The sequence below is a fragment of the Pipistrellus kuhlii genome, unplaced genomic scaffold (genome assembly GCF_014108245.1).
Source record: "Pipistrellus kuhlii isolate mPipKuh1 unplaced genomic scaffold, mPipKuh1.p scaffold_m20_p_20, whole genome shotgun sequence".
NCBI classification, from domain to species: domain Eukaryota; kingdom Metazoa; phylum Chordata; class Mammalia; order Chiroptera; family Vespertilionidae; genus Pipistrellus; species Pipistrellus kuhlii.
The window spans coordinates 16,719,122-16,735,773 of NW_023425516.1; the positions used below are offsets into that span (position 1 = coordinate 16,719,122).

Genomic DNA, 16,652 nt, shown 5'->3' on the forward strand with positions numbered 1-16,652 from the left:
CGAGAGGACCGGAAACAGCCGCACCCGGAGGGGAAAAGCCGACGGACCACATCCTGTTTTTATTTTTTTTCTCCCTCCTCCTGGAGGCAATGGGCCCTGGCGTCGGTTATTAAAGGAGCCGTGCAGCCGGAGCACGCTTTGTTTTCAGGTTTTGCCAGGGCTCCGTTCATAAACACCAATGCCCCTGTTCCAGGAGGGAGGCCGTGTCATTTTTATTTTTTTTGGTGTGCAGAGGACGGCCCCTCCCGAAAGCGGAGTATGGCCTCGGGCAGCCTGTTATTATGGTGCTTAGAATTGCTAAAGTCGCAGAGGAAGGGCCTTGTTGAATGATCATGTGGCCCATCTCTGACGGCATCAATAGAGAAACCGAGGCTTTAATAATAGCCTCCAAATTTGCTTTTTGCTTAGGTGTATTGCTAAATATGTCACATGCATATTTCACTCACATGCCGCCTTCACACCAACCTGAACATGATCTGCATTTTACATCCCAGGAAACCCAAGAGCTTGAGAGAAGTAATGTCTTTTGACACAGCTTGTAATTGATGGAAACAAGATCGGCCGTCAAGTATAGCGGTTTTCAAATAAAATAAGCAAAAATAGAAAAAAAAAACACCATGAACAATTTTTTTTACTTGGCCCAATATGACCAAACTAATGCCAATTCTATGTAAAAATTGTTACAGATATTTTACATTTTGTGTGTGTGTGAAGTACATTTCAATTTGGACCAGCCACTCGATAGCCACACATGTCCGGTGGCTACCATATTGGACAGCGCAACTTATAAAGCATTTGAGCCAGAGAGAATTTGCCCTGGCTTATAAGGCATTTGAGCCAGAGAGAATCATTTTCCCCAACTGCAAATCTAACAACTGGCAACTGTTTTAGTAAAGAAATCAATGCTTTAGGCTCAGTGATTCTCTAAGTTTTTAATCTTTTAAATTATCAAAGCTTTTGTTAATGTGGGTTATATCTATATAGTATTAGAAATTAAAATGAAGAAATAACTATTGTGTTTTTTTTTTTTTTAAGTGAAGTACACTCTATAGTAAAAGTCACCTAGTTTTCGTGTATAGTTCTATGAATTTTGGGCAAATGTAGTCATGTAACTAACACCACACCAAATTATCCCCTGTCCCATTATAGTCAACTCCTCCACCCATCCCGAGTCCCTGGAAAACCACTTAACAAGACTGAGAAAAAAAATTTAAGCCCAAGAATACCAAAGCATACATTCCATTAGACATCAGAGCCATGACCTCATCGAATTTTGTGTAGCTTCTGGAAAATTCCAGGGTACAACCATGAGTGAATGGGAGTGGGAAAGGCAAATAATATCTGTTATCATGAAAATAGTTTTTACTTCAATAACCACCTGAAGAGAGTTCCAAGGAAGGGCTCTGCAAATATTCTTGCAGAACCTCTACTTTAAATGGTTTTGAAAAGTTGATTTTTAGAGAGAGAGGAAGGGAGAGGAATAGAGCTATGGAAACGATGAGAGAGAAATTTAATTGACCGGCTGCCTCCTGCATGCCCCCCACTAGGGATTAACCCGAAACCCAGACTTGTGCACTGACCAGGAGTCAAACTGGTTACCTCTTATTTCCTGGGTCGATGCTCAACCTCTGACTCATACCACCAGGAGAGACCCTCTACTTTAGCCTCTTGAGTGAATACCGTGCCATCCCATCCACAGATCTACTTAGAACTCTACATTGCAGACTAGTTTAAATAACATAGAGTATCCACAGCTAATCAACTCACAAGTTTTTCTGAGCACTTTGCATGCCTTATCTCAATTTAATTCTCACAGCAGCCACATGAGTAATAACAGTACTTCACGCTCATGACGTGACTATCTCCTCCAGCCTGGCCCTCACTGCTCCTCTAACCAGTAGGGATATATGACTGTCCTTGACTAACAGATGTTCTTATTATTGAGAATATATTACTAACGATGGCAATAATACCACAGCCAGGAACCAGCAGGGCCTGCTTTCACATTTATCCTGTAGATCAAGGGTTTGCAGCACGGAGGGCGAGCACACAGACACGATTTAGAGTCTTAGAGCTCTTGCAGGTGCTGGGATGATTCCACAGTTAAATGGTTTATTCAGGACCCTCAGCTCCTGAGGGTTAAACACCAAAAGCAGCATTTCCCCAGCTGCCCCCCCTGTGTACTAAGTTGGACCTCTCCCTTTCACACCATGGAGTAGGGCCCCTGTAACGCAATTTTTATATCTATGTTTAGAGACGCCTCATCTCCTTTCCACAGATATATTAGTGTTCTCTTTATTTTTTTTAAATTTAAAACTCAAATCTGATTCAGAAGTCTTCTCCCTGGCCCCAGGGGAGTGAGTGTCCTAAGGAGAGAGAAAGATAGCTCTGTATTCCTTCTTCACTCCCTCTTCTGGCTGCCCTGTGTGTCAGAAGGAAGAGCTCAGAAATCGTGATCGAGGTGTGACCCAAAGTCACAAGAAAGATCTAGAATCCAATTATCTTTTTAATATGTTTTAATATATTTTTATTGATTTCAAAGAGGAAGGGAGAGAGAAAGGGAGATAGAAACATCAATGATAAGAGATAATCATCGATAGGCTGTCTCCTGCATGCCCCACACTGGGGATCGAGCCTACAACCCAGGCATGTGCCCTGACCCGGAATGCAACTGGTGACCCTCCTGGTCCATGGGTCGAAGCACAACCACTGAGCCACACCGGCTGGGAATCTTTTTAATATTAAAGAAAATTATCATTGTTCTATATTTTCCTCCAGATAGGTAGAAATCCCCATGATAGGCATATGGAGAGCTCCCAGGTTAGCAAAGACATCTACATCAGGAGGGGGGCACCCCAACTCCTTGGGGGCAGAGGCTCCTGCACACTCAGGACCCTCCCCGATCTCACCCTATGTATCTCTTTACCTGGCTGTTCATCTGTGTCCTTTATCGTGTCCTTTAATTAACTGGCACATGTAATTAACTGGTAAATTACATTAAGTTAATTAAAGGATATGACAAAGGATACAGACGCTTCCCTCTAGTGTTTCCCTAAGTATTTCCCTGAGTTTTAGGGAAATTCCCCTGAACAACTCTAGCAAATTAATCAAACGTGAGGAGAAAATCATGGGACCCTCCAATTTGTAGCCAAATCAGACAGAAGTTGTGTGTGACCTGAGGACCTACGACTGGACGTTGGCATCTTAGGTGGGGTGGGAGCTGTCTTGTGAAACTGAACCCTTGACCGATTGGATATGACATTATCTCCAGGCAGATAGTATCAGAACTGACTTAAATTGTAGAATATCAAGCCTGGCCAGTGTGGCTCAGTGGTTGAGTGTCAACCTATGACCCGAGAGATCACGGTTCAATTCCTGGTTATGGCACATGCCTGGGGTATGGGCTTGATCCCCAGCAGGGGGCATGCAGGAGGCAGCTGGTCGATGACTCATCATTGATGTTTCTATTTTTCCCTCTCTCCCTTCCTCTCTGAAATCAATAAAATATATACACTGAGTGACCAGATTATTATGATCTCTGAACACATAATAATCTGGCCATTCAAAAAAAAATATATATATATATATATATTAAAGGTCCAGTGCATGAATTCATGCATAGGTGGGGGTCTGGCCAGCCTGGCCAGGGGGAGGGGACATGGGTGGTTGGCCGGCCTGCCTGCTGGTTTAACTCCTGGTCAAGGGGACAATTTGCATATTAGCCTTTTATTATTAATATATAGGATATACACTGAGTGGCCAGATTATTATGTGTTCAGAGATCATAATAATCTGGCCACTCAGTGTGTGTGTGTGTGTGTGTGTGTATTTAAATTGTAGGACAATAATATATATATATATATATATATGTGTGTGTGTGTGTGTGTGTGTGTGTATATATATATATATATATATAAATATATTTAAATTGTAGGACACCCAGCTGGTGTCCCAGAGAGTTGCTTGTGTGGGGGTAAAACCGCACACAAGTCTGGTGTCAGCAGTGTTGGTGCAGGATGCTCCAACCAGCTGACCCACCGGGCCGGGATGCCTGGCATTTCCAAACAAAGGCTTAACCTCCTAACCAAGCCTCCCCTTTCTGCCGGCTCCTCGGTAAGTCAGGCGGTACTTACACTTCCCAGCACAATCCCAGGGACCTGGAAGGGACTCCGGGTGGCAGTGACCCACCAGCACGGTTGGCAGAGCAGAGATCTACCACCAAAGTCTGAGTTTCCCCTTTTGGTCTTTTATCCAATGTCAGTTCTCAAAAAAAAAAAAAAAAAAAAAAAAAAAAAAAGGATAAATCTTTTTTATGAGTTTAAATCCATGGGCTTACCTTTAAAATGAGGTACCATTTTTATAACTACTATAATAGAATATTGTCTTGATACAAAGTAGGGATTAAAATTCAGTTGGCTGGAGAAACGCTTGTACATAGCACATGCCTTTTACATTCAGTATTTCAGACTAAGGGGCAGCTTGTCAGGCCCTATTTCAGCCTCCATTTAAAAATTTTAAAATATTCCTCTGAGTATATGTTTTAAAAAATATATATTTTTATTGATTTCAGAGAGAGGAAAGGAGAGGAAGAGATAGAAACATTAGTGATGAGAATCACTGACCGGCTGCCTCCTGCACGCCCCCCACTGAGGACCGAGCCCACAACCCTGGTATGTGCCCTTGACCAGAATAGAAACTGGGACCGTTCAGTCCGCAGGCTGACGCTCTATCCACTGAGCCAAACTGGTGAGGGACGAGGATAGGTTTTTTATTGAAGGGAGGGAGGCAAGAGGGAGAGCGAGAGAGAAAGACAAAGAGAGAGAGACACTTGTTGCCTCCTGTAAATGCCCAACAGGGGATCAAACCGCAACCGAGGTATGTGCCCTCACCAGGAATCGAACCCACATTTTTGGTGAACAGGATGATGCTCCAAACAACGGGACAACCTGGCTGGGGCGTCAGCCTCTATTTTAAGATGTTCACTTTATAAAAAAAGAATCTGAGGGGGAAATCATGGTGCTTTATACGGCCGTGAAATAAAGCCCATCTGGCTTTTGGCAGGCCCTCATTTCCCAGACAGATGGATAACGTGGTTAGCTGGAGGCAACTGCCTTTATAATACGCCTCTCTGCCCAAGGATGTCTCAGAGATCAGAGGTGTAAAAATGTGAGCCGTGTTTTTCTTGGCTGATAATGTCATCCAGATGTAACTTTAGAGCAGGGACCCTCAATTCTCAGCAGCAGCAGCAGCAGCAGCAGCAGCACCTGGGACCCTGGGACAAATGCTAATGCAGGCCTCTGCCCAGATCTGCTGAGTCAGAAACTCCGAATGGGGCTCAGCGACCTGTGTGTTAACAAGCCCGTTGGGGGAAGCTCAAAGTAAGAAACCATTGCTTTAGATAGGGGTGTCGAACTCAATCAGAGAAGGGGCCAAAATCTAAAATCCAGCCTAAATCGCGGGCCGAATGGTTTACTGAACAGTCATAAACTGTCATTGTGATGGAAACGCAGCGGAGTGCAGTGATGACAGCGCGGTGCGGGCCACATTGCAAGGCCTGGCGGGACGGATTTGGCCCGCGGGCCTTGTGTTTGACACATGTGCTTTAGAAAAACACAACCACGCTTCTAAGAAAAACAAGAAAACATGGTATTTTGTAAGTGAATCAACACATTACATAGTAATTTACTTCTCTAAGACTTCTCTTTTTCAATGCCTGTTATGTACAAAGTGTTCAGGGGTGGACCGTAGGAGTCCCCAAAGAGCAGAGGCAGAAATATAAACGTGCAAAGGTTGCTCTGGCCTGGCCTCAGTGTGGACAGGATGGAGCAGACTGTTTTGGGAACCAGGTTGCTAGTGGCCAGAGAGAAAGGAAGACTCAGGAGTGAAATGCTGTCCCCCCCACCTCCTTACCCAAGAAGCTCATAATCCTATTACATTAAAAACCTCTCTGTTTAAGAGAAACATCAATCAGAATGTCAAACCTCAGGGAAGGTAGGGAAGGGTGGGGGGAAGGGAGAGAGATCAACCAAAGGACTTATATGCATGCATATGAGCCTAACCAATGGACACAGACAACAGGGGGTCAGGGGCATGAATGGGAGGTGGGAGTAATGGGGGAATAAGGACACATATGTAATATTGTACTTTAATCAATAAAGAAATAAAAATATCTCTGTTTCAATGTTGGAAAAATTGGAAAGAAATTTAAAAGGTACTACTTTTTTAATAAAAAGGACAGTTTTGCCGAAACCGGTTTGGCTCAGTGGATAGAACATCAGCCTGCAGACTGAAAGGTCCCAGTTTTGATTCTGGTCAAAAGCGTGTACCTTGGTTGTGGGCACATCCCCAGTAGGGGGTGTGCAGGAGGCAGCTGATTGATGTTTCTAGCTCTCTATCCCTCTTCCTTCCTTTCTGGAAAAAAAAAAAAAAAAAAGTCAATAAGACATATATTTTTTTTTAAAGGAAGCTTTATTGAGGCATCATTCGCATGCCATATACTCAGGACAGTAGAAATCAGGTAACAATGCTTGTTGGGTAAATGAATGAGCGATCTCACACGTGCCTTACTTTTTTTTTTTTTTTTAATTCATCTCACTAGACCTTCAACTCCGTGATGACCATGGCATGTCTAACTCGCTCTCTCCCCGATGCCCAGTGCCTATTCTAGTAGGTGCTCAATAAACCGTTCTTTCATGCATGAACAAATGGGGGGGGGGGGGAAATGTCCCCTTCTATTCTGCATTTGTGATAGCAGCCTGCGCTTGCAGAATAGTCTACCTGTAAGTAACGTTCATGACTCCCTACAGATACACATTTTATAAAAGAGGGCTCCCGGGTACCTGGACAGCCATGGCCCAGGCGGGTAAAACCCCACCAGCCAGCCACGGAGAGCCAGTCAATCCTTCTCTCCCCGCCCCCTCTCCCCGCACAGCTTGCTCTGCCCTCCGCCCGCTCCTCTCCGCCCACTCTCGCCGCGGTCTCCCGGCGGCGGCGGAGGCTTTGTCTGTGGGCAGGTCGGTCCCGGCGGCTGGGCTGCCTCCCCCGACACAGCTGCCGCCGGGCCGGCGGGAGGGAGCGAGGGCGCGGCGTGGGCGCTGTCCGGCGCCCCGGTGCTGAAACCCGGCCGCCCGTCCTCCGCCGCCACCACCATGTAAGGGCCATGAGAAGGGCTCGTCCTGGCGCAGCGCGGACATGGAGGAGGACTTATACCAGCTCAGGCAGCTGCCGTGAGTAGCAGGGCAGGAAGGGAAGGGGAGGGAGGAAGGCGAGTGAGAGGCAGGCCGGCTTTCCTTGCAAATATGAAAACCCTGCAGGGGGGCATCGCTGCGTGGCTTCTGGACTGTAAAAGGGAACTGCTTCCGATGGAGAGCATTAGGCCTGGAGGAGAAAAGCCATTTTTCCTACTACCCCCAGGAGCCCAGCCTCTGTATCTGACTCAGTTCGATTTTTTAATCCCCCCCCCCCCCCAGATCCGTCAGAATCGTAGGGGGGGAATCTACAAGGTGTTCTGCTTCCCCTCTTCATTGCTCTCAGCCCTTAAAAGGGATGTTTGAGGTCTGGGTTTTAAGAAAGCACTCGCTGCTGTTTGTGAAATGTGGACTGAATGCAGGAGCCCATGCAATGACATGGGGGGGGGGGGGTGTTTCCAGCCCTTCTCCTGGGCTGTGACATTCCTAATTTTCCTGCAAGGTCTCCTGGAAGCTGGAAAGGGGGTGATGACCGATGTTGGGAACTGGTGTCTGAAAAGCGAAGGTGCCTTCCGAGAGGGGAGGCCGGGGCCGAGCTGGGCTGTGGACGAAGTGTGTGAATGAGAGGGCTTTGCACCCTGGCTGAAACCTCTCTCCTTCTTCTGAATGGAAGGTGTTTTTGTCACCGCTCGAGTGAGGCTCGCTGTCAACAGCTCTCCTCGGGGACATCAGCCACACACGGCTCAGCGGATGGGCACTGTTAAAGCGATACCCAATTTGTTGTGAGACCTTTGAGGAAATACAGCCAAGCAAAGGAAAGGACAGGGGCCTGGCAGGGGGGCTGTCTCCTACCACAAGCCGGCGGTGATTTCTTAAGCAAATCCCAAGAGTATGAGATGGGCATTAAAAAGGACACGAAAGGGGGACTGTTGTTTTAATTTTTAGAAGCACCAGCCATTTGGAGGGGAGCAGTAGACACCATTCGGAGTTGTTGGGGAGGATACAATAGTGTTGGTGTGTGTGTGTGTGTGTGTGTGTGTGTATTTTCTTGACTTGGACATTTTTTTTTTCCTCTTGCTAAGCCACTGAGGAATTCTCCCAAGTGACTTTTAGTGTGACTGACACAGCTCTCCGAGACTCCGAGTCCTGAAGGATATTGCAATATTTATTTCTCAACCAGCATAACGTTCGTTTTCATTCCCAGTGTTTAATTAATTGGAAGGTTACTTTTAGGCTTTCATTAATTGATCCACAAATAGCAGAGCTTATGTAACTCAGCATTCTTTCACAAATGCTGAAGGATGCTCAGTTATCACAGCGAAAGGTCAATGCCTGAACACATAACAACGAACCTCTCTGAGTGCAAATCTGTCACGGGAAGCACACCGCTCCCATTGAAAATAAGTATCCTGTTCAAAGCCAACCTGTTACCCCAAAGTGAAAAAAATAATTTAGAGGCTGACATATGAAATTGGATCCTCACAATAACTACGATTTGTATCAGAGCTGCTGTTTTACTGAGGTAAATTTTCCAATAATGTCAGAGCATGTGAACCTTGCAAGTTACTTAAAGATTCATGTATATTTAATTTACTGGTATGCAAGCAGGGCACTATTGTGACGAGTCCTTTCTTAATGAAAAAAGGTAAAATAATGGGAAGTTTTTACTTCTTTAAATCTAAAAAATAATTCATTTTATGATAATGTATAAGATAAAGCATTATATAATCTATATATAGGGCAGGTTCAAAAAGAAGCACAAGAATTAAAAGTCTCTCTCTTCCCAAACCCTAGTTTTATGTTTCTTGACTATTTTTTCTGATATTTTATGCATATATATGTGTGTATATATACATAGATAATACCTAATATATATATATATATATATATATATATATATATATATATATATATATAATATCTAATATATATATGAGACCAAATTGTGTACTGATTAAGAGCATTGGCTATTAAGTAACGGTCTTGGGTTCCAATCCTGACTTTGCCACTTCCTGGTTATGTGACTTTGAGCAAGTGACTTCACCTTTCTGATTCTGAGTTTCCCTGGCCATAAAATGGGGGTCACAACCATACTTGGTTCTTGGGGTTATTGTGAAGCTACATACCTGACGGACACCAAACATTTAACCCACATTAACTATTATTATTACATCTGGAAAATCATTGATAAAAGCAGTATAGACTTCTTACATTGGACTTGCAAAGATTGTCCTCGGAAAATCCCAAATGACATTTGAATGGAGTCAAAATTAGCCCTGAAATGTGTTGACCTCGGTTTATTGAAAACAAATAAAGAACGGCCACGTGAATCTGAGCGGGATACAAATCACGCCTGAGATGGACTTAAGCCACACCCTGTGTATGTCAGCCACAGATTGCAGGTAGCAGAGCTCCTGAGAGCAACACGGTTTAAGAAATCAGAGTGCCTTCTAGAGGGTTGGCAGGAGTGGTGTTTGGAACAGGCTCTATCGCACAGGAGGCCAAGTGTTGATGGATAATAAGCCACTAAGTAGTTGACGGGGATGGGGAGAGGGAATGAGGGTGCCTAAGAGAACAGGCCTTCCCTGTACTTGGAGCTCCTTTCACATAGCTCCAGGACGGTCCATCTGAGACCACAAACAACCTGTGCTTTTCACCTGCAGTTCACTCAGGCTCAAGACTATGTTCCAGGACACTCCAGAGGCTGAGATTTTTTAATTTTTTTTTTTTAATCTAGTTCTGCCTTATTGTGTGACCTTGTGCAAGTTAGACTTTTCTGAGTCTCTCCTTTCTAGAATGATTTCTTGAAAGCAAGTTTTGCAGACTACATTGATGGATGGATGGATGGATGGATTGGTTGATTCCTTTATTCAATTTACTTGGGCGCCATCCTTGATACAAGAGACTCTATAACTAAATAAGAGAAGCTTCTAACTGAGAGCTGCAATATATAACACAGTAATCACTAGCTCCATGTGGCTATTTAAATTTAAACATAGCCCTAGCCAGTTTGGCTCAGTGGATAGAGCATCAGCCTGCTGACTGAAGGGTCCCAGGTTCGATTCTGGTCAAGGACATGTACCTTGGTTGCAGGCTCCTCCCTGGCTTGGGCCCTGTTTAGGGCTCATGTGGGGAGGCAACCAACGGATGTGCTTCTCTGACATCGATGTTTCTCTCTCTTTCCCTCTCTCTTCCACTTTCTCTAAAAACCAATTGAAAATTATCCTCAGATGAGGATTTGAACAGAAAAAAAAACACTTTAAACATAAATCATGTCGTTAGTATGTGAAACAACTTTTATAATATAATACATATTATAAATATAATTTATAAATAAACTATGTGAAATTTGAAAAAGGAGTCCCTTGGTAGCACTGACCAGGGAGAAATGGTCCAACGTCACCCACTTCAGGCAAAAAGTAGGGAGCACAGGGAGCCTCAAGGTTAACCCACCGAAGCCTTTTACAACCTCAAGTTCAAAGCCACTCAGACCTTATTACTTCCAACACTTGGTAGCTAACTTCACTCTAAGACAGTGGTTCTCAACCTTCCTAATGCCACTACCCTTTAATACAGTTCCTCGTGTGGTGGTGCCCCCCAGCCATAAAGTTATTTTTGTTGCTACTTCATAACTATAATTTTGCTTCTGTTATGAATTGCAATGTAAATATCTGTGTTTTCTGATGGTTTTAGGCTCTACAGGTTGAGAACTGCTTGCTGTAGAGCAGTAGTCTGGTAGCTTTTAGTCTGGTAGCTTCATGATCTCTGAGGATAGAAGTCCAGAAACTCAGATGGAAAGAGAAAAATAACAACAACAACAGCACTCTTCCTTGTCTAAAATACCTTAATAATCATGTCTCAGACCCTAACTGAAGGTCCGAGGTGAATGAGTTTCATGTCGGCACAAATAAGATCTTCACTGTTGACAGCTAGTTCCTCAAGCCCTTCTCTCCTTTAAACGGCAAAATTATGTAAAATAAATGTTCCCAACTATTTTGGTGAATTGTATGCTATCTATACCCCACAAATGCCAGGGAGTTATGAGCCAGCCTGCTTGGAAGTCCTCATATATTTAACATATGTCACTGCTATTTTCTTTCATATTTCTTTTTTCTCTCTTGGGAAGTCTTGTTGGCAGGTGCATTCGATACATACTTTTAGAAACCCGACCCATTCAAAATGTGGCCCAGCTTTCTGAGTCTAATTTAATGTCCAAGGTCCCTGTTACGTCTGCCTTAAAACAAGTGTTCGTCAATAAATAATGCGTTCATAAATACCGCTGCCCTGGCTTCTTGTGTGTTTGCCAGAGGAGGACTGTGAGCAGATCCTGGTTTAAAACTGCAGGGAGTTAAGCCACTTTCTCAAGGTTACATTCCACAAAGGTCAACGAACTCCAGGTTCAAGGCCAAAAGGTGGCCTGAGTGAAGCCGGGTGGGAGGGAAGCTCATACTGACTCATTGCCTGCCACTGCCCATTCATTGGGTTCAGTGAGACTTCATGACGGCCCTGCATGCCCGTCATCCTTCCTATTTCACAGACGTAACATGCTCAGCAGGTGCTGCCCGATCAGCAAGAGCTCTGTAGAGAGTTGCTATTGTTACGTATATTTATTATTATTATTATTTTAAATATTTTAATTGATTTTTTTTACAGAGAGGAAGGGAGAGGGATAGAGAGTTAGAAATATCTATGGGAGGGAAATATCGATTCAACTGCTTCCTGCACACCCCCTACTGGGGATGTGCCTGCAACCAAGGTACATGCCCTTGACTGGAATCGAACCTGGGACCCTTCAGTCCACAGACCGATGCTCTATCCACTGAGCCAAACCAGTTAGACCACACTCAAGTCTTCATGGCAAGGACCTAGATCATGGGACCATATTCTAGCATAGTGGTTGGCAAACTCATTAGTCAACAGAGCCAACTATCAACAGTACAACGATTGAAATTTCTTTTGAGAGCCAGAAACCAACTTCTGCACATGGGCCACAAAGTTTCAATCGTACCGGAATCGAACCTGGGACCTTTGAGTCTGCAGCTGTCGCTCTATCCATGGAGCCAAACTGGCCAGGGCTGCACCCACTTTCTATCTCTGTGAATTTGATTCTTTTTGGCCCCCTTTTATAGGGGCACAGTATTTGTCCTGGTGTGTAGGCTTATTGCACCTAGTGTAACGTCTTCTAAGTTCACCCATGTTGCAGAATGCGTGAGAGTCCCCTGCCCTTTTAGACCACAGTTGTTTTTGTCTTTGGCTATTGTGCTACAGATCAACTTACAGTTTCTAAGACATTTTCTTAAGTGGCCAAGCCATCATCTCTGGTTCCTCCTCCCCAGGTGATTGTTTCTGGGTTTTGTTCATACTTATCGCTTTTAGAGAATAATTATCACATGCAAGGCTGCAAACAGCTTCTCCTGCGAGCTTCTGCAGGAGAAGAGCACCAGGAGAGGCTGCCAGTGGGGCCCAGGGAGGGCAGGTGGCATTGCCGAAGCCTGGCTTCCGCACCCCCTGTGGGGCCTTGGGCGAGCTCCCAGCCCTTCTGTGCTCCAGCGTCCTCCTCCGGAACACAGGTCAGTGACAGCGAAGGTGTCATAAGATCACCGATGGAAAACGCACACCCTCGGCCTGACACGCAGCAGGCTGAGAATCCCCAGCGGCTGTTACATGGGCCGTGAATCATCGCCTGCTTGGGTCTACCCCAGGGGTCGGCAAACTCATTCGTCCACAGAGCCAAACGTCAACAGTACAACGATTGAAATGTCTTTGGAGAGCCACATTTTTTTAAACGTAAAGTTCTTCTAATGCCACTTCTTCAACGTAGACTCGCCCAGGCCATGGTTTTTTGTGGAAGAGCCACACTCAAGGGGCCAAAGAGCCGCATGTGGCTAGAGAGCCGCGGCTTGCCGACCACGGGGACTCTATCCCGACAATGAACTGCCAGCACCGCCATCCGAGGTGGGCGCACAGAGCATGTTACCTGTTGGAAGCTATCACGGGTTGCCTTCCAGAAGGTTGCAGGGGCTGCTATCAGTCACAGACCGAAGGGAGGGACCCCCAGGCGGCCCTTGAGGAGAGGATGCGACCAGAGCCGTAGTCAAGGGAGATTTCCGGGCCCCATGGCCATGTCCTTCTCGGATGCTATCCTCAGCGTCGAGGGGGACCCGCGGGCCTTTCCTTCATCCCTGAAGATGAAGTGGTAATGTGCATGAATGTTCATGTCCTTCCTTAGCCTAATAAGGGTTGATGCGTTCGTCTTGTACAGATAGGTACCGAGGGGGACTGTTTATGCTTTTATTTTGGAGTTGCTTCTGGGAGACAGAGAGTCCCTTCCTGGAACCCATTTCACACCACCCCTGACTCCGTGGGTGGCAGAGTGGAAATGTCTCAGCTACAGAGACTCTGCCCAGATCTAGCCGTACTCTTTCCTTAGAGCAGTGGTCAGCAAACCGTGGCTCGCGAGCCACAGGCGGCTCTTTGGCCCCTTGAGTTTTTAGCAAAGGCCAGCTTAGGAGTACCCTAATTAAGTTAATAACGATGTACCTAGCTAGATAGTTTACATTTAAAACATGTGGCTCTCAAAAGAAATTTCCATCGTTGTACTGTTGCTATTTGGCTCTGTTGACTAATGAGTTTGCCGACCACTGCCTTAGAAAGATAGGGGCCCCAGATGGCCAGCTATCCTACTGTTGTAAGAGAGATCAGAAGTCTTGCTTTTCTTGTGAATTCTTTCAATTAAAAAAAAAAGTGACATCCACTTAAAAGAACACACCACCATGTAGGCAACTTCATGTGTGCATCATGTAACCTTAGGTGACCACAGTGTTCTCTCTGCTACAGAGAGATGAGTCTAAACTCTGAAACACACAAGCTCCCAAACTATTTAATAAAGCCCTCCCCATTCCCATAGCCTACCACGTGACTGGAGCCCCATGGAGCTGGGCAGTGCCAAACCTGTGCAGCCATGTGTGCCAGCCCTGATGCTCAACTTAGGAAGGTGTCAATCTCCACAGGCCAACTCAGCAGACGTGCCAACCTCCTCCCCATCCAACTCCCCTGACCGTGAGATAAAAAGCCTTTCACCTGTCTTGGGCACATGAGCTGTGCAGCGAGACTGTTGAGGGGGAGTTCCAGCCTTCATGACCAGCTTTGCTCTGTCCTCTAGGGTGGTGAAATTCCGACGCACGGGCGAGAGTGCAAGGTCAGAGGACGACACGGCTTCGGGAGAGCATGAGGTCCAGATCGAAGGGGTCCGCACGGGCCTACAGGCAGTCGAACTAGACGATGGGGCAGCTGTGCCCAAGGAGTTTGCCAATCCCACCGACGGTGAGGGGGCCCTGCCTTTGGGGCATCAGCCAAGACCACAATCGGGGGCTCTGAGGTGCCTGGGTTGCCTCCCCAGGGGGCATGCTCAGAGGGATCTTGCGAAAAGGCAAGTAGGAGGGCCCCGAGGGCCCAGGGGTGATACTGAAAGTGTGAACTGGACCTGCATGGCTTACTTCAGCAGGGAGGGCTACATCACAATCCCCGCCACCAGCGTCATCGCACAGCACTTAGCTGAGGACAGCACAATGACGATGATGGTGGTGACGGTGATGGTGGCTATGATGGTGATGGTGATAATATATTGATGATGGTGGTGGTGATGATAGTGATGGTGATGATGATGAAGGTGGTGATGATGAAGGTGGTGATGGTGATGACTATGGTGGTGGTGGTGGTGATGATGGTGGTGATAGTGTATTGATGATGAGGTAATGATGGTAGTGATGAAGGTGGTGATGGTGATAATAATAGTGATGATGATGGTGATAGTGTATTGATGATGTGATGATGGTGATGATGATGGTGGTGATGGTGGTGATGATGGTGGTGGTGGTGGTGGTGATGATGGTGTTGATAGTGTATTGATTAAGGTGACCAGACATCCCGCTTTTGGCGGGACAGTCCCGCTGCGTTTTAAAAAAGTCCCATTTTTCCAAGTAAGAGAGGAGAGAGAGAGAGAGAGAGAGAGAGAGAGAGAGAGAGAGAGAGAGAGAGAGAGCGCGCTCCAGGGCCAGGGATCGAACCTGCAACCCAGGTACATGCCCTTGGCCGGGAATGGAGCCCGCGACCCTTCGGGGCTCCGGCTGACGCTCTAACCACGGAGCCACACTGGCCAGGGCCGTTTTCCCTTTTGTAACCAATGCTGCCGGGGTTTTGTAGCAAGGTATCCTTCCACACTTGCCGTACTGCTTTCCCAAGATAAATTCTAGAAGCGGCATGTGCCGCGTTTAAGGAGCTTGGCTATGGACACCCCTCCTCCCCCCCTCCCCCCGGGACACCTCCACACTATGACAACTCCGCCCCCCCCCCCTTCTCCTTTCCAGATACTTTCATGGTGGAAGATGCGGTGGAAGCCATTGGGTTTGGGAAGTTCCAGTGGAAGCTGTCTGTTCTCACGGGCCTGGCGTGGGCAAGTATCCCTGGGGCAGGGCCTTCCCTCTCAGTCTCCGAGAAACCCTTCCTGAGGCCGCTCCCCTGGGTGCCGTGACCCACGAGGCAGGAGCCCGCTCTTCCCGCGGAGAGCCTTGGCGTGAAGCTGTCAGGGTTCTGAGGGTGACCCTGGGGGTCACGAAGGTCAGCGCTGGGGGATGCTGGCCACCGCCCTCAGGAGGAGCGGGAGCTCCTGGCTCAGGGAGCGGCCCTCAGTCCCCGGGGGCTCAGGGCTACAGGGAGATGGTGATGTCATCTGCGGAGCTCACCCTAGAACAGCAGCAAACCGCGGCTCGCGAGCCACATGTGGCCCTTTTCCCCCTTGAGTGTGGCTCTTCCACAAAATACCACGTGCGGATGCACACGTGCAGTGCGATTGAAACTTCGTGGCCCATGAGCAGAAGTCAGTTTTCGGCCTGGGCGAGTCTATTTTGAAGAAGTGGCGTTAGAAGAAGTTTAAGTTTAAACAACGAGGCTCTCCAAAGAAATTTCAACCGTTGTCCTGTTGGTATTTGGCTCTGATGACTAATGAGTTTGCTGACCGCTGCGCTAGAGTTGGTGGCGGGGGCTGAGTGAGGCGTCAGCCGTCCAGGCTTTGTGGGGGGAGTCCCTGAGCCAGGGGTCAGCTCTCCAGGCTCTCACGGGGACAGAGTTGGGGGGGCGCTGAGTGAGGGGTCAGCCGTCCAGGCTCTCACGGGGACAGAGTTGGGGAGTGGGGGGGCGCTGAGCTGAGGTCAGCCACCCGGGCACCAGGCAGTGGCCTGGCTCATGACACCTGCTCGCTCCCTGCAGATGGCCGATGCCATGGAAATGATGATCCTGAGCATCCTCGCGCCCCAGCTGCACTGCGAGTGGCGGCTCCCCAGCTGGCAGGTGGCCTTGCTGACCTCGGTAGGCAGCAGCGGCCCTCCCGCTGGGTACTGTGCTGGTCCACGGGGTGGGGGTGGGGGATCTGTGCGGGGCCCCTCCCTCTGCTGCTGCCAGCTGCTCAGC

General features: G+C 47.2%; 1 protein-coding gene across 1 annotated transcript in view; it reads left to right on the forward strand.

Moving 5' to 3' along the window:
* Positions 1–6,993: 6,993 nt before the first annotated feature.
* Positions 6,994–16,652, forward strand: part of LOC118725352 (SV2 related protein) — a 33,054-nt gene continuing 23,395 nt past the window's right edge. Inside the window, exons 1-4 of the mRNA XM_036449063.2 lie at positions 6,994–7,226; positions 14,350–14,510; positions 15,554–15,639; positions 16,452–16,550. Coding sequence (XP_036304956.1) covers positions 7,192–7,226; positions 14,350–14,510; positions 15,554–15,639; positions 16,452–16,550 — 381 coding nt within the window. The 5' untranslated portion in view covers positions 6,994–7,191. The remainder of the gene's footprint in view (positions 7,227–14,349; positions 14,511–15,553; positions 15,640–16,451; positions 16,551–16,652) is intronic.